The following is a 25,536-nucleotide window of genomic DNA, read 5'->3' as shown; positions in this document are numbered from 1 at the left end:
GTGCTGCATTGCAGTTCCCAGGTACCATCTCTAGCCGTTGTGCCTTTGTGGGTGCTGCATTGCAGTTCCCAGGTACCATCTCTAGCCGTTGTGCCTTTGTGGGTGCTGCATTGCAGTTCCCAGGTACCATCTCTAGCCGTTGTGCCTTTGTGGGTGCTGCATTGCAGTTCCCAGGTACCATCTCTAGCCGTTGTGCCTTTGTGGGTGCTGCATTGCAGTTCCCAGGTACCATCTCTAGCCGTTGTACCTTTGTGGGTGCTGCATTGCAGTTCCCAAGGAACCATCTCTAGCCGTTGTGCCTTTGTGGGTGCTGCATTGCAGTTCCCAGGTACCATCTCTAGCCGTTGTGCCTTTGTGGGTGCTGCATTGCAGTTCCCAGGTACCATCTCTAGCAGTTCCCAGGTTGTGCCTTTGTGGGTGCTGCATTGCAGTTCCCAGGTACCATCTCTAGCCGTTGTGCCTTTGTGGGTGCTGCATTGCAGTTCCCAGGTACCATCTCTAGCCGTTGTGCCTTTGTGGGTGCTGCATTGCAGTTCCCAGGTACCATCTCTAGCCGTTGTGCCTTTGTGGGAGCTGCATTGCAGTGCCTTTGTGGGAGCTGCATTGCAGTTCCCAGGTACCATGTCCAGCCGTTGTGCCTTTGTGGGTGCTGCATTGCAGTTCCCAGGTACCATCTCTAGCCGTTGTGGGTGCTGCATTGCAGTTCCCAGGTACCATCTCTAGCCGTTGTGCCTTTGTGGGTGCTGCATTGCAGTTCCCAGGTACCATCTCTAGCCGTTGTGCCTTTGTGGGTGCTGCATTGCAGTTCCCAGGTACCATCTCTAGCCGTTGTGCCTTTGTGGGTGCTGCATTGCAGTTCCCAGGTACCATCTCTAGCCGTTGTACCTTTGTGGGTGCTGCATTGCAGTTCCCAAGGAACCATCTCTAACCGTTGTGCCTTTGTGGGTGCTGCATTGCAGTTCCCAGGTACCATCTCTAGCCGTTGTGCCTTTGTGGGTGCTGCATTGCAGTTCCCAGGTACCATCTCTAGCCGTTGTGCCTTTGTGGGTGCTGCATTGCAGTTCCCAGGTACCATCTCTAGCCGTTGTGCCTTTGTGGGTGCTGCATTGCAGTTCCCAGGTACCATCTCTAGCCGTTGTGCCTTTGTGGGTGCTGCATTGCAGTTCCCAGGTACCATCTCTAGCCGTTGTGCCTTTGTGGGTGCTGCATTGCAGTTCCCAGGTACCATCTCTAGCCGTTGTGCCTTTGTGGGTGCTGCATTGCAGTTCCCAGGTACCATCTCTAGCCGTTGTGCCTTTGTGGGTGCTGCATTGCAGTTCCCAGGTACCATCTCTAGCCGTTGTGCCTTTGTGGGTGCTGCATTGCAGTTCCCAGGTACCATCTCTAGCCGTTGTGCCTTTGTGGGAGCTGCATTGCAGTGCCTTTGTGGGAGCTGCATTGCAGTTCCCAGGTACCATCTCCAGCCGTTGTGACTTTGTGGGTGCTGCATTGCAGTTCCCAGGTACCATCTCTAGCCGTTGTGGGTGCTGCATTGCAGTTCCCAGGTACCATCTCTAGCCGTTGTGCCTTTGTGGGTGCTGCATTGCAGTTCCCAGGTACCATCTCTAGCCGTTGTGGGTGCTGCATTGCAGTTCCCAAGTACCATCTCTAGCCGTTGTGCCTTTGTGGGTGCTGCATTGCAGTTCCCAGGTACCATCTCTAGCCGTTGTGCCTTTGTGGGTGCTGCATTGCAGTTCCCAGGTACCATCTCCAGCCGTTGTGCCTTTGTGGGTGCTGCATTGCAGTTCCCAGGTACCATCTCTAGCCGTTGTGCCTTTGTGGGTGCTGCATTGCAGTTCCCAGGTACCATCTCTAGCCGTTGTACCTTTGTGGGTGCTGCATTGCAGTTCCCAGGTACCATCTCTAGCCGTTGTGCCTTTGTGGGTGCTGCATTGCAGTTCCCAGGTACCATCTCCAGCCGTTGTGCCTTTGTGGGTGCTGCATTGCAGTTCCCAGGTACCATCTCTAGCCGTTGTGCCGTTGTGGGTGCTGCATTGCAGTTCCCAGGTACCATCTCTAGCCGTTGTGCCTTTGTGGGTGCTGCATTGCAGTTCCCAGGTACCATCTCTAGCCGTTGTGCCTTTGTGGGTGCTGCATTGCAGTTCCCAGGTACCATCTCTAGCCGTTGTGCCTTTGTGGGTGCTGCATTGCAGTTCCCAGGTACCATCTCTAGCCGTTGTGCCTTTGTGGGTGCTGCATTGCAGTTCCCAGGTACCATCTCCAGCCGTTGTGGGTGCTGCACTGCACATGGCAGTGGGTTTGTGTGTTATGTGTCCATGGTAACAGATTCTGTCTTGTTCCATCCTGCAGGCTGAGTTGAACAACAACAAGTTTCTTCTGCAGGGTCTCAATGACAAGGTGACCGCTGTGGCTGAGCTCTGTGCTCACGGCTGTGGTGGAGGACCTAACACCGGAGGGTTTCCCAACACCAACCCTGGAGCTTCCTCCCACCCTGTAGTTCTGGACAGTGTGGTGAAGGACCTGAAGCTCTGTCGTAACGACCTGGATATCCTCCACACGGATGTGACGTCCAACTCTGACAAACTGAGAGAGCTGGAGGAGATTATAGACAGGCAAATGGTGGGGCAGAAGCGGAGCGTTAAGGAGGTGGAGGACCTCCAGAGGGGGATGGTGATCCTGCAGGACAACGTAGGGGGTCTGGGTGGGGCAGTGACAGGGCTGGGGGACTCTCTGAGCAGGTACACCCAGGACCTCACCAGGATTAACACCACCTACAACACCTGCTGCCAGGTTGGGGCAGGGGCCAAAGCAGGGGCCAGGCCTGGGGAAGGGTTAGGTGGGTTTGGTGCCACTACTATCGGTCCAGGCAGGATCCAGAGTGCGTCTGACGTAACGGTCCCCAGAGGAGAGGTGGAGGGAAGCAGCAGCAGCCAGGTGGAGGAGCTGAGAACCAAACTGGACAGCCTCACTAACCAGGTAGTTATCTAGTAGTCTGTTATCTCACTAACCAGGTAATTATCTAGTAGTCTGTTATCTCACTAACCAGTTAGTTATCTAGTAGTCTGTTATGTCACTAGCCAGTTAGTTATCTAATAGTCTGTTATCTCACTAACCAGTTAGTTGTCTAGTAGTCTGTTATGTCACTCACCGGTTAGTTATCTTGTAGTCTGTTATCTCACTCACAGGTTAGTTATCTAGTAGTCTGTTATGTCACTAGCCAGTTAGTTATCTAATAGTCTGTTATGTCACTAACCAGTTAGTTGTCTAGTAGTCTGTTATCTCACTCACAAGTTAGTTATCTAGTAGTCTGTTATGTCACTAGCCAGTTAGTTATCTAGTAGTCTGTTATGTCACTAACCAGTTAGTTATCTAGTAGTCTGTTATGTCACTAGCCAGTTAGTTATCTAGTAGTCTGTTATGTCACTCGCCAGTTAGTTATCTAGTAGTCTGTTATGTCACTAGCCAGTTAGTTATCTAGTAGTCTGTTATGTCACTAGCCAGTTAGTTATCTAGTAGTCTGTTATGTCACTAGCCAGTTTGTTGTCTAGTAGTCTGTTATTTCACTCACCAGTTAGTTGTCTAGTAGTCTGTTATGTCACTCACCAGTTAGTTGTCTAGTAGTCTGTTATGTCACTAGCCAGTTAGTTATCTAGTAGTCTGTTATTTCACTCACCAGTTAGTTGTCTAGTAGTCTGTTATGTCACTAGCCAGTTAGTTGTCTAGTAGTCTGTTATGTCACTCGCCAGTTAGTTGTCTAGTAGTCTGTTATTTCACTCACCAGTTAGTTGTCTAGTAGTCTGTTATTTCACTCACCAGTTAGTTGTCTAGTAGTCTGTTATTTCACTCACCAGTTAGTTGTCTAGTAGTCTGTTATTTCACTCGCCAGTTAGTTATCTAGTAGTCTGTTATGTCACTAGCCAGTTAGTTGTCTAGTAGTCTGTTATTTCACTCACCAGTTAGTTATCTAGTAGTCTGTTATGTCACTCACCAGTTAGTTATCTAGTAGTCTGTTATTTACATTTACATTTAAGTCATTTAGCAGACGCTCTTATCCAGAGCGACTTACAAATTTATTTATTTATTTATTTCACTCACCAGTTAGTTATCTAGTAGTCTGTTATGTCACTAGCCAGTTAGTTGTCTAGTAGTCTGTTATGTCACTAGCCAGTTAGTTGTCTAGTAGTCTGTTATGTCACTAGCCAGTTAGTTGTCTAGTAGTCTGTTATGTCACTAGCCAGTTAGTTGTCTAGTAGTCTGTTATGTCACTCACCAGTTAGTTATCTAGTAGTCTGTTATGTCACTCACCAGTTAGTTGTCTAGTAGTCTGTTATGTCACTCACCAGTTAGTTATCTAGTAGTCTGTTATGTCACTAGCCAGTTAGTTGTCTAGTAGTCTGTTATGTCACTCGCCAGTTAGTTATCTAGTAGTCTGTTATTTCACTAGCCAGTTAGTTGTCTAGTAGTCTGTTATTTCACTCACCAGTTAGTTGTCTAGTAGTCTGTTATGTCACTCACCAGTTAGTTGTCTAGTAGTCTGTTATTAGTTAGTGGATAACACTGTTATCTGTGTTGTTGTAACTTCCTTGATATCCAAAAATATTAAGATTGCTCTTCTTCTTAGGTGCAGACAGAACTTCAGCGTTGCTCTGGTGTGTCTGGGGTGGAGGGGCGTGTCCAGCGCCTGGAGAAAGTGTGTGTTCAGCTGGACGGGGTTTCGGCCAGGGTGCGGGGAGTGAAGGAGGGGTTGGAGAAGCACGTCGCTGGGCTGTGGCACCACGTCAGCCGGGTCAACACCATGCTGGAAAGACAGGCTGCTGACATCACCACCCTAGAGACCTCCCTAAAGACACTACAGACCAGGAGCACTGACACCAATGCCAGGGAGACAGGTCAGTAGTATACTGTGGATGATGGATGGATGATGGATGGATGAATGGATGGATTTGTTTTTGTGTAGTTTAATTTATTTGTACCAAAGAAAACAAGTGATCAACAACAGTACAGATAAAAACAAATAAATAAACGGTGTGCAGGTGTAGTTGGAAGCTCAGGGGCTTGAAAAAAACCACACCACAAAAAACGATATACAATACATACAGTTGAAATCGGAAGTTTACATGCATCTATCTTAGCCAGATACATTTAAACTCAGTTTTTCACAATTCCTGACATTTAATGCTAGTATAAATTCCCTGTCTTAGGTCAGTTAGGATCACCACTATTTTAAGAATGTGAAATGTCAGAATAATAGTAGCGAGAATGATTATTTCAGCTTTTATTTCTTTAATCACATTCCCAGTGGGTCAGAAGTTTACATACACTCAATTAGTATTTGGTAGCATTGCCTTTAAATTGTTTAACTTGGGTCAAATGTTTTGGGTAGCCTTCCACAAGCTTCCCACAATAAGTTGGGTGAATTTTGGCCCATTCCTCCTGACAGAGCTGGTGTAACTGAGTCAGGTTTGTAGGCCTCCTTGCTCGCACACGCTTTTTCAGTTTTGCCCACAAACCTTCTATGGGATTGAGGTCAGGGCTTTGTGATGACAACTCCAATACCTTGACTTTGTTGCCCTGAAGCCATTTTGCCACAACTTTGGAAGTATGTTTGGGGTTATTGGCCATTTGGAAGACCCATTTGCCACCAAACTTTAACAAAGCTTTTTTAGCTTTTCAATGTTATAAATTGATTTGAATTTTAATGAGGGAAATAAGTATTTGACCCCTTTGCATAACATGACTTAGTACTTGGTGGCAAAACCCTTGTTGGCAATCACAGAGGTCAGATGTTTCTTGTAGTTGGCCACCAGGTTTGCACACATCCCAGGAGGGATTTTGTCCCACTCCTCTTTGCAGATCTTCTCCAAGTCATTAAGGTTTCGGGGCTGACGTTTGGCAACTCGATCCTTCAGCTCCCTCCACAGATTTTCTATGGGATTAAGGTCTGGAGACTGGCTATGCCACTCCAGGACCTTAATGTGCTTCTTCTTGAGCCACTCCTTTGTTGCCTTGGCCATGTGTTTTGGGTCATTGTCATGCTGGAATACCCATCCATGACCCATTTTCAATGCCCTGGCTGAGAGAAGGATTTCTCACCCAATATTTGACAGTACATGGCCCCGTGAAGTTGTCCTGTTCCCTTAGTGGAAAAACACACCCAAAGCATAATGTTTCCACCTCCATGTTTGACGGTGGGGATGGTGTTCTTGGGGTCATAGGCAGCATTCCTCCTCCTCCAAACACGACAAGTTGAGTTGATGCCAAAGAGGTCCATTTTGGTCTCATCTGACCACAACACCTTCACCCAGTTGTCCTCTGAATCATTCAGATGTTCATTGGCAAACTTCAGACGGGCATGTGTATGTGCTTTCTTGAGCAGTGGGACCTTGCGGGCGCTGCAGGACTTCAGTCCTTCACGGCGTAGTGTGTTACCAATTGTTTTGTTGGTGACTATGGTCCCAGCTGCCTTGAGATCATTGACAAGATCCTCCCGTGTAGTTCTGGGCTGATTCCTCACCGTTCTTATGATCATTGCAACTCCACGAGGTGAGATCTTCGGTGGAGCCCCAGGCCGAGGGGCTCCATGCAACAGTTATTTTGTGTTGTCACCTTCTCAACAAGCTGCTTGGTGATGTTCTTATATCCCATTCCAGCCTTGTGTAGGTCTACTATCTTGTCCCTGACATCCTTGGAGAGCTCTTTGGTCTTGGCCATGGTGGATAGTTTGGAATCTGATTGATTGCTTCTGTGGACAGGTGTCTTTTATACAGGTAACAAACTGAGATTAGGAGCACTCCCTTTAAAGAGTGTGCTCCTAATCTCAGCTCGTTACCTGTATGAAAGACACCTGGGAGCAAGAAATCTTCCTGATTGAGAGGGGGTCAAATACTTATTTCCCTAAATAAAATACAAATCAATTTATAACATATTTCACATGTGTTTTTCTGGATTTTTGTTGTTATTCTGTCTCTCACTGTTCAAATAAACCTACAATTAAAATTATAGACGGATAATTTCTTTGTCAGTGGGCAAACGTACAAAATCAGCAGGGGATCAAATACTTTTTTCCCTCACTGTAGATCTGGGCCATCCATCAGGGAAGAAAGTGTCATTCCTATGTGCCCTCTCCATCTCAATGAGTTTAGGGTCCAGTTTGAATTTGTCTTTATTAAGGATCCCTATTAGTTCCTGCCAATGTAGCAGCTACTTACTCTTCCTGGGGTTTATTATGGATCCCCATTAGTTCCTGCCAAGGCAGCAGCTACTCTTCCTGGGGTTTATTATGGATTATCATTAGTTCCTGCCAAGGCAGCAGGTACTCTTCCTGGGGTTTATTATGGATCCCCATTAGTTCCTGCCAAGGCAGCAGTTACTCTTCCTGGGGTTTATTATGGATCCCCATTAGTTCCTGCCAAGGCAGCAGCTACTCTTCCTGGGGTTTATTATGGATCCCCATTAGTTCCTGCCAAGGCAGCAGTTACTCTTCCTGGGGTTTATTATGGATCCCCATTAGTTCCTGCCAAGGCAGCAGCTACTCTTCCTGGGGTTTATTATGGATCCCCATTAGTTCCTGCCAAGGCAGCAGCTTCTCTTCCGGGGGTTTATTAAGGATCCCCATTAGTTCCTGCCAAGGCAGTAGCTACTCTTCCTGGGGTTTATTATGGATCCCCATTAGTTCCTGCCAAGGCAGCAGGTACTCTTCCTGGGGTTTATTAAGGATCCCCATTAGTTCCTGCCAAGGCAGTAGCTACTCTTCCGGGGGTTTATTATGGATCCCCATTAGTTCCTGCCAAGGCAGCAGCTACTCTTCCTGGGGTTTATTATGGATCCCCATTAGTTCCTGCCAAGGCAGCAGCTACTCTTCCTGGGGTTTATTATGGATCCCCATTAGTTCCTGCCAAGGCAGCAGCTACTCTTCCTGGGGTCCAAACACATTAATTAAGGCACTTACATTATTATTATCTCAACTAACCAGTGCCCCGGTGCATTGACTCTGTACTGGTGCCCCCTGTATATAGCCTCCACATTGACACTGTACCGGTACCCCCTGTAAATAGCCTCCACATTGACTCTGTACTGGTACCCCCTGTATATAGCCTCCACATTGACTCTGTACTGGTACCCCCTGTATATAGGTTCCACATTGACTCTGTACCGTAACACCCTGTATATAACCTCCACATTGGCTCTGTACCGTAATACCCTGTATAGATCCTCCACATTGACTCTGTACCGTAATACCCTGTATATATCCTCCACATTGACTCTGACCGTAATACCCTGTATTACATTTACATTTAAGTCATTTAGCAGACGCTCTTATCCAGAGCGACTTACAAATTGGTGCATTCACCTTATGACATCCAGTGGAACAGCCACTTCACAATAGTGCATCTAAATCTTTTAAGGGGGGGGGGGTGAGAAGGATTACTTTATCCTATCCTAGGTATTCCTTAAAGAGGTGGGGTTTCAGGTGTCTCCGGAAGGTGGTGATTGACTCCGCTGTCCTGGCGTCGTGAGGGAGTTTGTTCCACCATTGGGGGGCCAGAGCAGCGAACAGTTTTGACTGGGCTGAGCGGGAACTGTGCTTCCTCAGTGGTAGGGAGGCGAGCAGGCCAGAGGTGGATGAACGCAGTGCCCTTGTTTGGGTGTAGGGCCTGATCAGAGCCTGGAGGTACTGAGGTGCCGTTCCCCTCACAACTCCGTAGGCAAGCACCATGCTCTTGTAGCGGATGCGAGCTTCAACTGGAAGCCAGTGGAGAGAGCGGAGGAGCGGGGTGACGTGAGAGAACTTGGGAAGGTTGAACACCAGACGGGCTGCGGCGTTCTGGATGAGTTGTAGGGGTTTAATGGCACAGGCAGGGAGCCCAGCCAACAGCGAGTTGCAGTAATCCAGACGGGAGATGACAAGTGCCCGGATTAGGACCTGCGCCGCTTCCTGTGTGAGGCAGGGTCGTACTCTGCGGATGTTGTAGAGCATGAACCTACAGGAACGGGCCACCGCCTTGATGTTAGTTGAGAACGACAGGGTGTTGTCCAGGATCACGCCAAGGTTCTTAGCGCTCTGGGAGGAGGACACAATGGAGTTGTCAACCGTGATGGCGAGATCATGGAACGGGCAGTCCTTCCCCGGGAGGAAGAGCAGCTCCGTCTTGCCGAGGTTCAGCTTGAGGTGGTGATCCGTCATCCACACTGATATGTCTGCCAGACATGCAGAGATGCGATTCGCCACCTGGTCATCAGAAGGGGGAAAGGAGAAGATCAATTGTGTGTCGTCTGCATAGCAATGATAGGAGAGACCATGTGAGGTTATGACAGAGCCAAGTGACTTGGTGTATAGCGAGAATAGGAGAGGGCCTAGAACAGAGCCCTGGGGGACACCAGTGGTGAGAGCGCGTGGTCAGGAGACAGATTCTCGCCACGCCACCTGGTAGGAGCGACCTGTCAGGTAGGACGCAATCCAAGCGTGGGCCGCGCCGGAGATGCCCAACTCGGAGAGGGTGGAGAGGAGGATCTGATGGTTCACAGTATCGAAGGCAGCCGATAGGTCTAGAAGGATGAGAGCAGAGGAGAGAGAGTTAGCTTTAGCAGTGCGGAGCGCCTCCGTGATACAGAGAAGAGCAGTCTCAGTTGAATGACTAGTCTTGAAACCTGACTGATTTGGATCAAGAAGGTCATTCTGAGAGAGATAGCGGGAGAGCTGGCCAAGGACGGCACGTTCAAGAGTTTGAGAGAAAAGAAAGAAGGGATACTGGTCTGTAGTTGTTGACATCGGAGGGATCGAGTGTAGGTTTTTTCAGAAGGGGTGCAACTCTCGCTCTCTTGAAGACGGAAGGGACGTAGCCAGCGGTCAGGGATGAGTTGATGAGCGGGGTGAGGTAAGGGAGAAGGTCTCCGGAAATGGTCTGGAGAAGAGAGGAGGGGATAGGGTCAAGCGGGCAGCTTGTTGGGCTGCCGGCCGTCACAAGACGCGAGATTTCATCTGGGGAGAAAGAGGTCAGAGCACAGGGTAGGGCAGTGTGAGCAGAACCAGCGGTGTCGTTTGACTTAGCAAACGAGGATCAGATGTCGTCGACCTTCTTTTCAAAATGGTTGACGAAGTCATCTGCAGAGAGGGAGGAGGGGGGAAGGGGAGGAGGATTCAGGAAGGAGGAGAAGGTGGCAAAGAGCTTCCTAGGGTTAGAGGCAGATGCTTGGAATTTAGAGTGGTAGAAAGTGGCTGTGTCTGTATATAGCCTCCAAATTGACTCTGTACCGTAATACCCTGTATATATCCTCCACATTGACTCTGTACCGTAATACCCTGTATATATCCTCCACATTGACTCTGTACCGTAATACCCTCTATAGATCCTTCCTTGTTATTTTTCTGCTGCTGTTGAATTTTTTGTTACTTTCATATTCTATTTTTTACTTGACACTTTTTTTAAAACTTCTTAAATCATTGTCGGTTAGGGGCTTGTAAGTAAGTGTTTCACTGTAAAGTCTTTACCTGTTGTATTTGGCTCATGTGACAATTTCTGGGGGATTACACATAAAATAAAATATTAAACCGTACATAATATAACAATATTACACGACTACAATACAACATGCATAATACCACCATACAACGTTATTTCAATGTACGTAAGTTTAGAATGCTTGTTGCATTCAGCTTGTCAACACTTCTTACTAGAGATGGACCGTTTTTGTTTTGGGCCCATACCGATTTCCAATATTTTCCTTGCCCCCCCAAAAAAACGATACTGATAACTGATATTTACCATTTTTGCAGCCTTTTAAGCATGCTAGTACAGTTAAATAGTTGAAACACACACTGACCAAAAAGTTATTTTATTGGCATTTACTTATTTTTTAAAATTGTACCTTTTATTTAACCAGGCAAGTCAGTTAAGAACAAATTCTTATTTTCAATAACGGCCTAGGAACAGTGGGTTAACTTGCCTGTTCAGGGGCAGAACGACAGATTTGTACCTTGTCGGCTCGGGGGTTTGAACTTGCAACCTTCCAGTTACTGGTCCAACGCTCTAACCACTAGGCTACCCTGTTGGTTACTAGTCCAACGCTCTAACCACTAGGCTACCCTGTTGGTTACTAGTCCAATGCTCTAACCACTAGGCTACCCTGTTGGTTACTAGTCCAATGCTCTAACCACTAGGCTACCCTGTTGGTTACTAGTCCAACGCTCTAACCACTAGGCTACCCTGTTGGTTACTAGTCCAACGCTCTAACCACTAGGCTACCCTGTTGGTTACTAGTCCAACGCTCTAACCACTAGGCTACCCTGTTGGTTACTAGTCCAACGCTCTAACCACTAGGCTACCCTGTTGGTTACTAGTCCAACGCTCTAACCACTAGGCTACCCTGTTGGTTACTAGTCCAACGCTCTAACCACTAGGCTACCCTGTTGGTTACTAGTCCAACGCTCTAACCACTAGGCTACCCTGTTGGTTACTAGTCCAACGCTCTAACCACTAGGCTACCCTGTTGGTTACTAGTCCAACGCTCTAACCACTAGGCTACCCTGTTGGTTACTAGTCCAACGCTCTAACCACTAGGCTACCCTGTTGGTTACTAGTCCAACGCTCTAACCACTAGGCTACCCTGTTGGTTACTAGTCCAACGCTCTAACCACTAGGCTACCCTGTTGGTTACTAGTCCAACGCTCTAACCACTAGGCTACCCTGTTGGTTACTAGTCCAACGCTCTAACCACTAGGCTACCCTGTTGGTTACTAGTCCAACGCTCTAACCACTAGGCTACCCTGTTGGTTACTAGTCCAACGCTCTAACCACTAGGCTACCCTGTTGGTTACTAGTCCAACGCTCTAACCACTACTAGGCTACCCTGTTGGTTACTAGTCCAACGCTCTAACCACTAGGCTACCCTGTTGGTTACTAGTCCAACGCTCTAACCACTAGGCTACCCTGTTGGTTACTAGTCCAACGCTCTAACCACTAGGCTACCCTGTTGGTTACTAGTCCAACGCTCTAACCACTAGGCTACCCTGTTGGTTACTAGTCCAACGCTCTAACCACTAGGCTACCCTGTTGGTTACTAGTCCAACGCTCTAACCACTAGGCTACCCTGTTGGTTACTAGTCCAACGCTCTAACCACTAGGCTACCCTGTTGGTTACTAGTCCAACGCTCTAACCACTAGGCTACCCTGTTGGTTACTAGTCCAACGCTCTAACCACTAGGCTACCCTGTTGGTTACTAGTCCAACGCTCTAACCACTAGGCTACCCTGTTGGTTACTAGTCCAACGCTCTAACCACTAGGCTACCCTGTTGGTTACTAGTCCAACGCTCTAACCACTAGGCTACCCTGCCGCCCCCATGTCCCCATTACTTATTTCTTTCACTTACTTGCTGTGCTGTTTTGTTGTTCATTTGTTCAGTCGTTTCATTCTCAACCAGCATTTCATCATACATGTTAAGTAGTGAAGTTTCGGCTCTGTCTGTCCGTTTCCGTCTTGTCCAGCTGTGTCTGTAACATTTCAATGTAACCCTGTTTCTTGTCTACATCAAAGTAGCGGTCCTTGTACCTAACATTGAGCATGGCGGCGACACAGTAACGGCGACACAGGCTCTGCTGAAGCTTATTTCTCCAGTCAGTTATTCGATTGACGCTAGGAGTTCATGTTTCAAACATGTTCTCAAATGCCATTGAAAAGGCAGCAGTGGTATGAGAACCAGCACATTCTTGAGCATGTAATGCGGCTTTCCTCAGTCTGAAATACTTATCGACCCACTGTGCTGTCAGACTCTGCATGCTCATATCTGGAAAATATGTGTGAAATGCTGGATAATGTATGTCGCAAAAGAGAAGTATATATTCTGGGTGATTTAAATATTGACAGGTTCTCATCAAGCTGCCCACTCAAGAAAAAACGTCAAACTGTAACCAGCAGGGCAGCCTAGGGGTTAGAGCGTTGGACTAGTAACCGGAAGGTTACTTCAAACTGTAACCAACAGGGTAGCCTAGTGGTTAGAGCGTTGGACTAGTAACCAACAGGGTAGCCTAGTGGTTAGAGCGTTGGACTAGTAACCTGAAGGTTACTTCAAACTGTAACCAACAGGGTAGCCTAGTGGTTAGAGCGTTGGACTAGTAACCTGAAGGTTACTTCAAACTGTAACCAACAGGGTAGCCTAGTGGTTAGAGCGTTGGACTAGTAACCGGAAGGTTACTTCAAACCGTAACCAACAGGGTAGCCTAGTGGTTAGAGCGTTGGACTAGTAACCTGAAGGTTACTTCAAACTGTAACCAACAGGGTAGCCTAGTGGTTAGAGCGTTGGACTAGTAACCTGAAGGTTACTTCAAACTGTAACCAACAGGGTAGCCTAGTGGTTAGAGCGTTGGACTAGTAACCGGAAGGTTACTTCAAACCGTAACCAACAGGGTAGCCTAGTGGTTAGAGCGTTGGACTAGTAACCTGAAGGTTACTTCAAACTGTAACCAACAGGGTAGCCTAGTGGTTAGAGCGTTGGACTAGTAACCAGCAGGGTAGCCTAGTGGTTAGAGCGTTGGACTAGTAACCAGCAGGGTAGCCTAGTGGTTAGAGCGTTGGACTAGTAACCTGAAGGCTACTTCAAACCGTAACCAACAGGGTAGCCTAGTGGTTAGAGCGTTGGACTAGTAACCTGAAGGTTACTTCAAACTGTAACCAACAGGGTAGCCTAGTGGTTAGAGCGTTGGACTAGTAACCAGCAGGGTAGCCTAGTGGTTAGAGCGTTGGACTAGTAACCAGCAGGGTAGCCTAGTGGTTAGAGCGTTGGACTAGTAACCGGAAGGTTACTTCAAACTGTAACCAATGCCTGTGACTTGGTTCAGGTTATCAGTCAACGTAGCAAATCAATTCACTTGTTATTTGTCACATGCGCCGAATACAACAGGTGTAGTAGACCTTACAGTGAAATGCTGAATACAACCGGTGTAGTAGACCTTACAGTGACATGCTGAATACAATAGGTGTAGACCTTACAGTGACATGCTGAATACAATAGGTGTAGACCTTACAGTGAAATGCTGACTTACAAGCCCCTTAACCAACAATGCAGTTTTAATAAGAAAAATACCCAACATTTAAAAAATGTTTTTATTAAAGAGCAGCAGTAAAATACCAATAGTGGGGCTATATACTGGGGGTACCGGTACAGAGTCAATGTGGAGGCTATATACAAGGGGTACTGGTACAGAATCAATGTGGAGGCTATATACAGGGGGCACCGGTACAGAGTCAATGTGGAGGCTATATACAGGGTATTACGGTACAGAGTCAATGTGGAGGCTATATACAGGGGGTACCGGTACAGAGTCAATGTGGAGGCTATATACAAGGGGTACTGGTACAGAATCAATGTGGAGGCTATATACAGGGGGCACCGGTACAGAGTCTATGTGGAGACTATAGACAGGGCATTACGGTACAGAGTCAATGTGGAGGCTATATACAGGGGGTACCGCTACAGAGTCAATGTGCGGGGGTTAGGGTTAGTCGAGGTAATGACAGTAATATGTACATGTAGGTAGAGTTATTAAAGTGATGCGTAGATAATAAACAGAGAGTAGCAGCAGCGTCAATGGGGGGGGGCAATGTGAATAGTCAGGTTAGCCATTTGATTAGATGTTCAGGAGTCTTATGGTTTTGGTGTAGAAGCTGTTTAGAAGCCTCTTGGACCTAGACTTGGCACTCCGGTACCACTTGCCGTGTGGTAGCAGAGAGAACAGTTTATGACTAGGGTGGCTGGAGTCTTTGACCATTTTTAGGGCCTTCGTTTGACACCGTCTGGGCTAATTGGGCTGTTGGGTCCCAGACCTTCTAGATAATTAACAGGGATAGAAGATGGAAAGATTATCTCAGTTTGAAAGACACAGATTCTGTTTTAGTCTCATTGTTCCACTCCCATCTCCTCCTAAATCCTGTGACCTGCAGACAGCTTGTGTCAATATGGGCTACGGAGATAAAGTCATATTAGAGACCTGGATAACTGGAAAACTAATATGCAGCCAGTGGCGTGTTTCCACTCTGAAGAAGCTGTTTCCTGAAAGTAATCCCCTGTACGGAGTGCTTGGATATGGAGAGGTTCAATCTGATTGGTTTAGATTTGAGGAAATGGCCAAACGTAAGGAATAGGCCATAGGGTTGTGTTTAGCCACGGGGAAGGAATGTAGTCTGATTGGTTTAACTGATGAAGAGGTTTTTAAAGGTTAATATGAAGCTCCATGCTGGGCCTCATAGAGAGGGTCTCCTCCTGTCCCCCTGTCCTGCTGGGCCTCATAGAGAGGGTCTCTTCTTGTCCTCCTGTCTGTGTGTCCTGTTGGGCCTCATAGAGAGGGTCTCTTCTTGTCCCCCTGTCTGTGTGTCCTGCTGGGCCTCATAGAGGGGGTCTCCTTCTGTCCTGCTGGGCCTCATAGAGAGGGTCTCCTCCTGTCCCCCTGTCCTGTTGGGCCTCCTAGAGAGGGCCTCCTGTCCCCCTGTCTGTGTGTCCTGCTGGGCCTCATAGAGAGGGTCTCCTCCTGTCCCCCTGTCCTGCTGGGCCTCATAGAGAGGGTCTCCTGTCCCCCTGTCTGTGTGTCCTGCTGGGCCTCATAGAGGGTCTCCTCTTGTCCCCCTGTCCTGCTGGGCCTCATAGAGGGTCTCCTCTTGTCCCCCTGTCTGTGTGTCCTGTTGGGCCTCATAGAGAGGGTCTCTTCTTGTCCCCCTGTCCTGCTGGGCCTCAGAGGGGGTCTCCTTCTGTCCTGCTGGGCCTCATAGAGAGGGTCTCATCTTGTCCCCCTGTCCTGCTGGGCCTCATAGAGAGGGTCTCCTGTCCCCCTGTCTGTGTGTCCTGCTGGGACTCATAGAGGGCCTCCTGTCCCCCTGTCTGTGTGTCCTGTTGGGCCTCATAGAGAGGGTCTCCTCTTGTCCCCCTGTCCTGTTGGGCCTCATAGAGGGCCTCCTGTCCCCCTGTCTGTGTGTCCTGTTGGGCCTCATAGAGAGGGTCTCCTCTTGTCCCCCTGTCCTGCTGAGCCTCATAGAGAGGATCACCTCCTGTCCCCCTGTCCTGTTGGGCCTCATAGAGGGTCTCCTCCTGTCTGTGTATCCTGATGGTGTTTTTAGGAGAGGGCCGTTATGAGGTCACTGGGGCTGTCATGCATCCCTGCAGTACGTCATCCTCAACACTGCAGCCATCATTGGCACAGTTCTCTCTAGTAGAGGCCCACGGTAGGGATGTGACAATTGGCACAGTTCTCTCTAGTAGAGGCCCACGGTAGGGATGTGACAATTGGCACAGTTCTCTCTAGTAGAGGCCCACGGTAGGGATGTGACAATTGGCACAGTTCTCTCTAGTAGAGGCCCACGGTAGGGATGTGACAATTGGCACAGTTCTCTCTAGTAGAGGCCCACGGTAGGGATGTGACAATTGGCACAGTTCTCTCTAGTAGAGGCCCACGGTAGGGATGTGACAATTGGCACAGTTCTCTCTAGTAGAGGCCCACGGTAGGGATGTGACAATTGGCACAGTTCTCTCTAGTAGAGGCCCACGGTAGGGATGTGACAATTGGCACAGTTCTCTCTAGTAGAGGCCCACGGTAGGGATGTGACAATTGGCACAGTTCTCTCTAGTAGAGGCCCACGGTAGGGATGTGACAATTGGCACAGTTCTCTCTAGTAGAGGCCCACGGTAGGGATGTGACAATTGGCACAGTTCTCTCTAGTAGAGGCCCACGGTAGGGATGTGACAATTGGCACAGTTCTCTCTAGTAGAGGCCCACGGTAGGGATGTGACAATTGGCACAGTTCTCTCTAGTAGAGGCCCACGGTAGGGATGTGACAATTGGCACAGTTCTCTCTAGTAGAGGCCCACGGTAGGGATGTGACAATTGGCACAGTTCTCTCTAGTAGAGGCCCACGGTAGGGATGTGACAATTGGCACAGTTCTCTCTAGTAGAGGCCCACGGTAGGGATGTGACAATTGGCACAGTTCTCTCTAGTAGAGGCCCACGGTAGGGATGTGACAATTGGCACAGTTCTCTCTAGTAGAGGCCCACGGTAGGGATGTGACAATTGGCACAGTTCTCTCTAGTAGAGGCCCACGGTAGGGATGTGACAATTGGAAAACATTTCTTAACGTTTAAATATACTTTATTTTCTCTTCTGTTTTCTGTTGGGGGCAGTGGTTTAGTGCTATTTATTTAGGTACTAGTGTGCTTTTTTAAATTTGTACGCCATCATTTGGTTTGGGATTTGATCCCTGCACACCATTATACCCACCCCCATCTACACCCCTCTTAACCAGGGTAATCAAAACTGTGGAGAGATCCCAGCTCCAAGCCTCTGTCATGACATCACAGCTGAGGAGAGAGCATCTGGAGTGGGGTGTGGAGCCATGAGTCTCCCCAAGCTCCCTGAACTCTGCCTCTCCCCTCCCCTCCACTCACCATACCAACCTCCTCCTCTCCCTGCATTCTGTCTCTCTTCTCCCCTCCCCTCACCACACCAACCTCCTCCTCTCCCTGCATTCTGTCTCTCTTCTCCCCTCCCCTCACCACACCAACCTCCTCCTCTCCCTGCATTCTGTCTCTCTTCTCCCCTCCCCTCACCACACCAACCTCCTCCTCTCCCTGCATTCTGTCTCTCTTCTCCCCTCCCTCACCAACCAACCTCCTTCCCTTCCCTTCTTCTCCCCTCACCACACCAACCTCCCCCCCCGCATTCTGTCTCTCCTCTCCCCTCACGACACCAACCTCCTCCTCTCCCTGCATTCTGCCTCTCTTCTCCCCTCACCACACCAACCTCCTCCTCTGCCTGCATTCTGCCTCTCTTCTCCCCTCACCACACCAACCTCCTCCTCTCCCTGCATTCTGCCTCTCTTCTCCCCTCACCAAACCAACCTCCTCCTCTCCCTGCATTCTGCCTCTCTTCTCCCCTCACCAAACCAACCTCCTCTTCTCTCTGCATTCTGCCTCTCTTCTCTCCTCACCACTCCAGCCTCCTCCTCTCCTTGCACTGCCTGTTCAGGGTGAAATGAGAAGAGAGGCAGAGTTCAGGGAACTAGGGGAGACTCATGGCTCCACACCCCCACTCCAGATGCTCTCTCCTCAGCTGTGATGTCATGACAGAGGAAGCTTCCCTGGAGCTGGGATCTCTCCACAGTTTTGATTACCCTGGGTCAGAGGGTGTTTGGATGGGGGTGGGTATAATGGTGTGAAAGGATGAGATCCAAAACCAAACATAGCAGGTTATAGCTAACGTGCTTATCTGTAGAAAGTGAATTTCCTTTCAGTCAAACTGAGACCTTACCACCAGACTCAGTGGTGGAAAAGTACCCAATTATCATACTTGAGCAAAAGGAAAGATACTTTTAAAAGAAAATGACTCAAGTGAAAGTCACCCAGTAAAATACTACTTAAGTAAAAGTCTAAAAGTATTTGGTTTTAAATATACTTAAGTATCAAAAGTAAAAGTATAAATAATTTCAAATTCCTTATACTAAGCAAAGCAGACGGCACCGTTTTCTTGTTATTTTAATATACAGATAGCCAATGGCACACTTCAATACTCAGAGATAATTTACAAAGTAAGCATGTGTGTTTAGTGAGTCTCAAATCAAATCTAATTTTATTTGTCACATACACATGGTTAGCAGATGTTAATGCGAGTGTAGCGAAATGCTTGTGCTTCTAGTTACGACAATGCAGTAATAACCAACAAGTAATCTAACCTAACAATTCCAAAACTACTGTCTTATACACAGTGTAAGGGGATAAAGAATATGTACATAAGGATATATGAATGAGTGATGGTACAGAACAGCATAGGCAAGATGCAGTAGATGGTATTGAGTACAGTATATACATATGAGAATAGTAATGTAGGGTATGTAAACATTATATTAAGTGGCATTGTTTAACGTGGCTAGTGATACATTTTTACATCCATTTTTACATTACTAAAGTGGCTGGAGTTGAGTCAGTATGTTGGCAGCAGCCACTCAATGTTAGTGATGGCTGTTTAACAGTCTGATGGCCTTGAGATAGAAGCTGTTTTTCAGTCTGATGGCCTTGAGATAGAAGCTGTTGTTCAGTCTCTCGGTCCCAGCTTTGATGCACCTGTACTGACCTCGCCTTCTGGATGATCGCAGGGTGAACAGGCAGTGGCTCGGGTGGTTGTTGTCCTTGATGATCTTTATGGCCTTCCTGTGATATCGGGTGGTGTAGGTGTCCTGGAGGGCAGGTAGTTTGCCCCTGGTGATGCGTTGTGCAGACCTCACTACCCTCTGGTGAGCCTTGCGGTTGTGGGCGGAGCAGTTGCCGTACCAGGCGTTGATACAGCCCGACAGGATGCTCTCGATTGTGCATCTGTAAAAGTTTGTAAGTGCTTTTAATGACAAGCCAAGTTTCTTCAGCCTCCTGAGGTTGAAGAGGCGCTGCTGCGCCGCCTTCACCACGCTGTCTGTGTGGGTGGACCAATTCAGTTTGTCCGTGATGTGTACGCCGAGAAACTTGAAACTTACTACCCTCTCTACTATTGTCCCGTCGATGTGGATAGGGGGGTGTTCCCTCTGCTGTTTCCTGAAGTCCACAATCATCTCCTTTGTTTTGTTGACGTTGAGTGTGAGGTTATTTTCCTGACACCACACTCCGAGGGCCCTCACCACCTCCCTGTAGTCCGTCTCGTCGTTGTTGGTAATCAAGCCTACCACTGTAGTGTCGTCTGCAAACTTGATGATTGAGTTGGAGGCGTGCATGGTGACGCAGTAGTGGGTGAATAGGGACTACAGGAGAGGGCTCAGAACGCACCCTTGTGGGGCCCCAGTGTTGAGGATCAGCGGGGTGGAGATGTTGTTACCTACCCTCATCACCTGGGGGGCGGCCCGTCAGGAAGTCCAGGATCCAGTTGCACAGGGCGGGGTCGAGACCCAGGGTCTCGAGCTTGATGACAAGTTTGGAGGGTACTATGGTGTTAAATGCTGAGCTGTAGTCGATGAACAGCATTCTCACATAGGTATTCCTCTTGTCCAGATGGGTTAGGGCAGTGTGGTTGTGATTGTGTCGTCTGTGGACCTATTGGGGCGGTAAGCAAATTGGAGTTGGTCTAGGGTGTCAGGTAGAGTGGTGGTGATATGGTCCTTGATTAGTCTCTCAAAGCACTTCATGATGACGGAAGTGAGTGCTACGGGGCGGTAGTCGTTTAGCTCAGTTACCTTAGCTTTCTTGGGAACAGGAACAATGGTGGCCCTCTTGAAGCATGTGGGAACAGCAGACTGGGATAAGGATTGATTGAATATGTCCGTAAACACACCAGCCAGCTGGTCTGTGCATGCTCTGAGGACACGGCTGGGGATGCCATCTGGGCCTGCAGCCTTGCGAGGGTTAACACGTTTAAATGTTTTACTCACGTCCGCTGCAGTGAAGGAGAGTCCGCAGGTTTTGGTAGCGGGCCGTATCAGTGGCACTGTATTGTCCTCAAAGCGAGCAAAGAAGTTGTTTAGTCTGTCTGGGAGCAAGACATCCTGGTCCGCGACGGGGCTGGTTTTCTTTTTGTAATCCATGATTGACTGTAGACCCTGCCACATACCTCTTGTGTCTGAGCTGTTGAATTGCGACTCTACTTTGTCTCTATACTGACAGATTATAGGCTGTAGGTTGACCAGGGATGTTCTCTTGATACGTGTGTGAATTGGACCATTTTCCTGTCCAGCATTCAGGGGCTGCCATGGCCTAAGGCACTGCATATCAGTGCAAGAGGCTTCACTACAGTCCCTGGTTCAAATCCAGGCTGTATCACATGTGGCTGGGTGTAGAAAGGGTTAGTGTTAGCTGGGTGTAGTAAGGGTTAGTTTTAGCTGGGTGTAGTAAGGGTTAGTGTTCGCTGGGTGTAGTAAGGGTTAGTGTTCGCTGGGTGTAGTAAGGGTTAGTGTTAGCTGGGTGTAGTAAGGGTTAGTGTTTGCTTGGTGTAGTTAGTGTTAGGGTTATTGTTAGCTGGGTGTAGTTAGTGTTAATGTTAGCTGCGTGTAGTAAGGGTTAGGGTTATCTGGGTGTAGTAAGGGTTAGTGTTAGCTGGGTGTAGTAAGGGTTAGTGTTAGCTGGGTGTAGTTAGTGTTAGTGTTAGCTGGGTGTAGTTAGTGTTAGTGTGAGCTGGGTGTAGTTAGTGTGAGCTGGGTGTAGTTAGTGTTTGTGTTAGCTGGGTGTTGTAAGGGTTATTGTTAGCTGGGTGTAGTTAGTGTTATCTGGGTGTAGTAAGGGTTTGTTAGCTTGGTGTAGTTAGTGTTAGTGTTAGCTGGGTGTAGTAAGGGTTAGTGTTTGTGTTAGCTGGGTGTAGTTGGTGTAGTTAGTGTAGCTGGGTGTAGTAAGGGTTAGTGTTAGCTGGGTGTAGTAAGGGTTGGTGCAGTGCCCTTGTTTGGTTGTAGTAAGGGTTAGTGTTAGCTGGGTGTAGTAAGGGTTAGTGTTAGCTGGGTGTAGTAAGGGTTAATGGCACAGCAGGGAGCCCAGGTGTAGTAAGGAGATTAGTGTGTTAGCTGGGTGTAGTAAGGGTTAGTGTTAGTAGAGGTGTAGTAAGGGTTATGTGTTAGCTGGGTTGTAGGTAAGGGTTAGTGTTAGCTGGGTGTAGTAAGGGTTAGTGTTAGCTGGGTGTAGTAAGGGTTAGTGTTAGCTGGGTGTAGTTGGGGTTAGTGTTAGCTGGGTGTAGTAAGGGTTAGTGTTAGCTGGGTGTAGTAAGGGTTAGCTGGGTGTAGTTAGTGTTAATGTTAGCTGGGTGTAGTAAGGGTTAGGGTTAGCTGGGTGTAGTAAGGGTTAGTGTTATCTGGGTGTAGTAAGTGTTATGTTTAGTGTTAGCTGGGTGTAGTAAGGGTTAGTGTTTGCTTGGTGTAGTTAGTGTTAGGGTTATTGTTAGCTGGGTGTAGTTAGTGTTAATGTTAGCTGGGTGTAGTAAGGGTTAGGGTTAGCTGGGTGTAGTAAGGGTTAGGGTTAGCTGGGTCTAGTAAGGGTTAGTGTTAGCTGGGTGTTGTTAGTGTTAGCTGGGTGTAGTTAGTGTTAGTGTGAGCTGGGTGTAGTAAGGGTTATTGTTAGCTGGGTGTAGTTAGTGTTAGCTGGGTGTAGTAAGGGTTAGTGTTTGTGTTAGCTGGGTGTAGTTAGTGTTTGTGTTAGCTGGGTGTAGTTGGTGTAGTTAGTGTAGCTGGGTGTAGTAAGGGTTAGTGTTAGCTGTGTATTGTAAGGGTTAGGGTTAGCTGGGTGTAGTAAGGGTTAGGGTTAGCTGGGTGTAGTAAGGGTTAGTGTTAGCTGGGTGTAGTAAGGGTTAGTGTTAGCTGGGTGTAGTAAGGGTTAGTGTTAGCTGGGTGTAGTAAGGGTTGGTGTTAGCGGGTTGTAGTAAGGGTTAGTGTTAGCTGGGTGTAGTAAGGGTTATTGTTAGCTGGGTGTAGTAAGGGTTAGGGTTAGCTGGGTGTAGTAAGGGTTAGTGTTAGCTGGGTGTAGTAAGGGTTAGTGTTAGCTGGATGTAGTAAGGGTTAGCTGGGTGTAGTTAGTGTTAATGTTAGCTGGGTGTAGTAGGGGTTAGTGTTAGCTGGGTGTAGTAAGGGTTAGGGTTAGCTGGGTGTAGTAAGGGTTAGTGTTAGCTGGGTGTAGTAAGGGTTAGTGTTAGCTGGGTGTAGTAAGGGTTAGCTGGGTGTAGTTAGTGTTAATGTTAGCTGGGTGTAGTAAGGGTTAGTGTTAGCTGGGTGTAGTAAGGGTTAGTGTTAGCTGGGTGTAGTAAGGGTTAGTGTTAGCTGGGTGTAGTAAGGGTTAGCTGGGTGTAGTTAGTGTTAATGTTAGCTGGGTGTAGTAAGGGTTAGTGTTAGCTGTGTATAGTAAGGGTTAGTGTTAGCTGGGTGTAGTAAGGGTTGGTGTTAGCTGGGTGTAGTAAGGGTTAGTGTTAGCTGGGTGTAGTAAGGGTTAGTGTTAGCTGGGTGTAGTAAGGGTTAGTGTTAGCTGGGTGTAGTAAGGGTTAGTGTTAGCGGGTTGTAGTAAGGGTTAGTGTTAGCTGGGTGTAGTAAGGGTTAGTGTTAGCTGGGTGTAGTAAGGGTTAGTGTTAGCTGGGTGTAGTAAGGGTTAGTGTTAGCTGGGTGTAGTAAGGGTTAGTGTTAGCTGGGTGTAGTAAGGGTTAGTGTTAGCTGGGTGTAGTAAGGGTTGGTGTTAGCTGGGTGTAGTAAGGGTTGGTGTTAGCTGGGTGTAGTAAGGGTTGGTGTTAGCTGGGTGTAGTAAGGGTTGGTGTTAGCGGGTTGTAGTAAGGGTTAGGGTTAGCTGGGTGTAGTAAGGGTTAGGGTTAGCGTAACAGTAACAGCCTGTTACTGCCTGTAGTAAGGGTTAGTGTTAGCACCCTGTTGCATAAGGATGTTAATCCCTCTTAGCCCCCTTTAAGATTTAGATGCACTATTGTAAAGTGACTGTTCCACTGGATGTCATAAGGTGAATGCACCAATTTGTAAGTCGCTCTGGATAAGAGCGTCTGCTAAATGACTTCTGTAGCTGTAGCTGTAGCTCTGTAGCTGGGTGTAGTAAGGGTTAGGGTTAGCTGGGTGTAGTAAGGGTTAGCTGGGTGTAGTTAGTGTTAATGTTAGCTGGGTGTAGTAAGGGTTAGGGTTAGCTGGGTGTAGTAAGGGTTAGGGTTAGCTGGGTGTAGTAAGGGTTAGTGTTAGCTGGGTGTAGTAAGGGTTAGTGTTAGCTGGGTGTAGTAAGGGTTAGCTGGGTGTAGTAAGGGTTAGTGTTAGCTGGGTGTAGTAAGGGTTAGTGTTAGCTGGGTGTAGTAAGGGTTAGCTGGGTGTAGTTAGTGTTAGGGTTAGCTGGGTGTAGTAAGGGTTAGGGTTAGCTGGGTGTAGTAAGGGTTAGCTGGGTGTAGTTGGGGTTAGGGTTAGCTGGGTGTAGTTGGGGTTAGGGTTAGCTGGGTGTTGTAAGGGTTAGTGTTAGCTGGGTGTAGTAAGGGTTAGTGTTAGCTGGGTGTAGTAAGGGTTAGTGTTAGCTGGGTGTAGTAAGGGTTAGTGTTAGCTGGGTGTAGTAAGGGTTAGTGTTAGCTGGGTGTAGTAAGGGTTAGTGTTAGCTGGGTGTAGTAAGGGTTAGTGTTAGCTGGGTTTGAGTTTTGTATTATATTTTTACAAGGACAGTGCACAATAATCAACGTTTCAGTAAAAGTGCCGGTTTTAGCGAGCAGGTCTAATTTCAACCGCAGTCACTGGACAGAGGCCCACCATTGTTCCTGTACCCAAGAAAGCTAAGGTAACTGAGCTAAACGACTATCGCCCGCCGTAGCACTCACTTCCGTCATCATGAAGTGCTTTGAGAGTCTAGTCAAGGACCATATCACCTCCACCCATAGTTAGATGTGTGAACACTGGGCCTTGGAGAATAGTTAGATGTGTGAACACTGGGCCTTGGAGAATAGTTAGATGTGTGAACACTGGGCCTTGGAGAATAGTTAGATGTGTGAACACTGGGCCTTGGAGAATAGTTAGATGTGTGAACACTGGGCCTTGGAGAATAGTTAGATGTGTGAACACTGGGCCTTGGAGAATAGTTAGATGTGTGAACACTGGGCCTTGTGCTGAGTCAGAGGCCTGGAACACACGTAACCATCTGGAAGTCTTCAGAGCACTGACCTCCCTCAGCCTTGGCGCTGACCGTGTGTGTGTGTGTGTGTGTGTGTGTGTGTGTGTGTGTGTGTGTGTGTGTGTGTGTGTGTGTGTGTGTGTGTGTGTGTGTGTGTGTGTGTGTGTGTGTGTGTGTGTGTGTGTGTGTGTGTGTGTGTGTGTGTGTGTGTGTGTGTGTGTGTGTGTGTGTGTGTGCCCCACCCTACAGCAGAGTCTCTTTAACAGATGATGTGATGTAGAGCTGAAGTACAGCTCTGCTGGTTAGTAGCTTGATCTTCAGTTGTTTGTTGTTTTGCTGATAACTGGAGACCTGTGTCCCATAAAGCATCTGTGTGTGCTGATCATGACGACCATCCTCTGTCCTAGGGACTATAGTGATCATGACGACCATCCTCTGTCCTAGGGACTGTGCTGATCATGACGACCATCCTCTGTCCTAGGGACTGTGCTGATCATGACTGCCATCCTCTGTCCTAGGGACTGTGCTGATCATGACTGCCATCCTCTGTCCTAGGGACTATAGTGATCATGACTGCCATCCTCTGTCCTAGGGACTGTGCTGATCATGACTGCCATCCTCTGTCCTAGGGACTGTGGTGATCATGACGACCATCCTCTGTCCTAGGGACTATAGTGATCATGACGACCATCCTCTGTCCTAGGGACTATAGTGATCATGACGACCATCCTCTGTCCTAGGGACTATAGTGATCATGACTGCCATCCTCTGTCCTAGGGACTGTGGTGATCATGACGACCATCCTCTGTCCTAGGGACTATAGTGATCATGACGACCATTCTCTGTCCTAGGGACTATAGTGATCATGACGACCATCCTCTGTCCTAGGGACTATAGTGATCATGACGACCATCCTCTGTCCTAGGGACTATAGTGATCATGACGACCATCCTCTGTCCTAGGGACTGTGGTGATCAT

General features: G+C 48.0%; 1 protein-coding gene across 1 annotated transcript in view; it reads left to right on the top strand.

Moving 5' to 3' along the window:
- Positions 1–25,536, top strand: part of LOC124033066 (EMILIN-2-like) — a 104,163-nt gene that overhangs the window by 39,120 nt on the left and 39,507 nt on the right. The window contains exons 5-6 of the mRNA XM_046344990.1: positions 2,350–2,976; positions 4,622–4,889. Of these exons, the coding sequence (XP_046200946.1) occupies positions 2,350–2,976; positions 4,622–4,889 (895 nt within the window). The remainder of the gene's footprint in view (positions 1–2,349; positions 2,977–4,621; positions 4,890–25,536) is intronic.

This window comes from Oncorhynchus gorbuscha, linkage group LG04 (genome assembly GCF_021184085.1).
Source record: "Oncorhynchus gorbuscha isolate QuinsamMale2020 ecotype Even-year linkage group LG04, OgorEven_v1.0, whole genome shotgun sequence".
NCBI lineage: Eukaryota > Metazoa > Chordata > Actinopteri > Salmoniformes > Salmonidae > Oncorhynchus > Oncorhynchus gorbuscha.
Note: the sequence above shows the minus strand (reverse complement) of the source record. Positions and strands in the feature narration are given on the sequence as shown.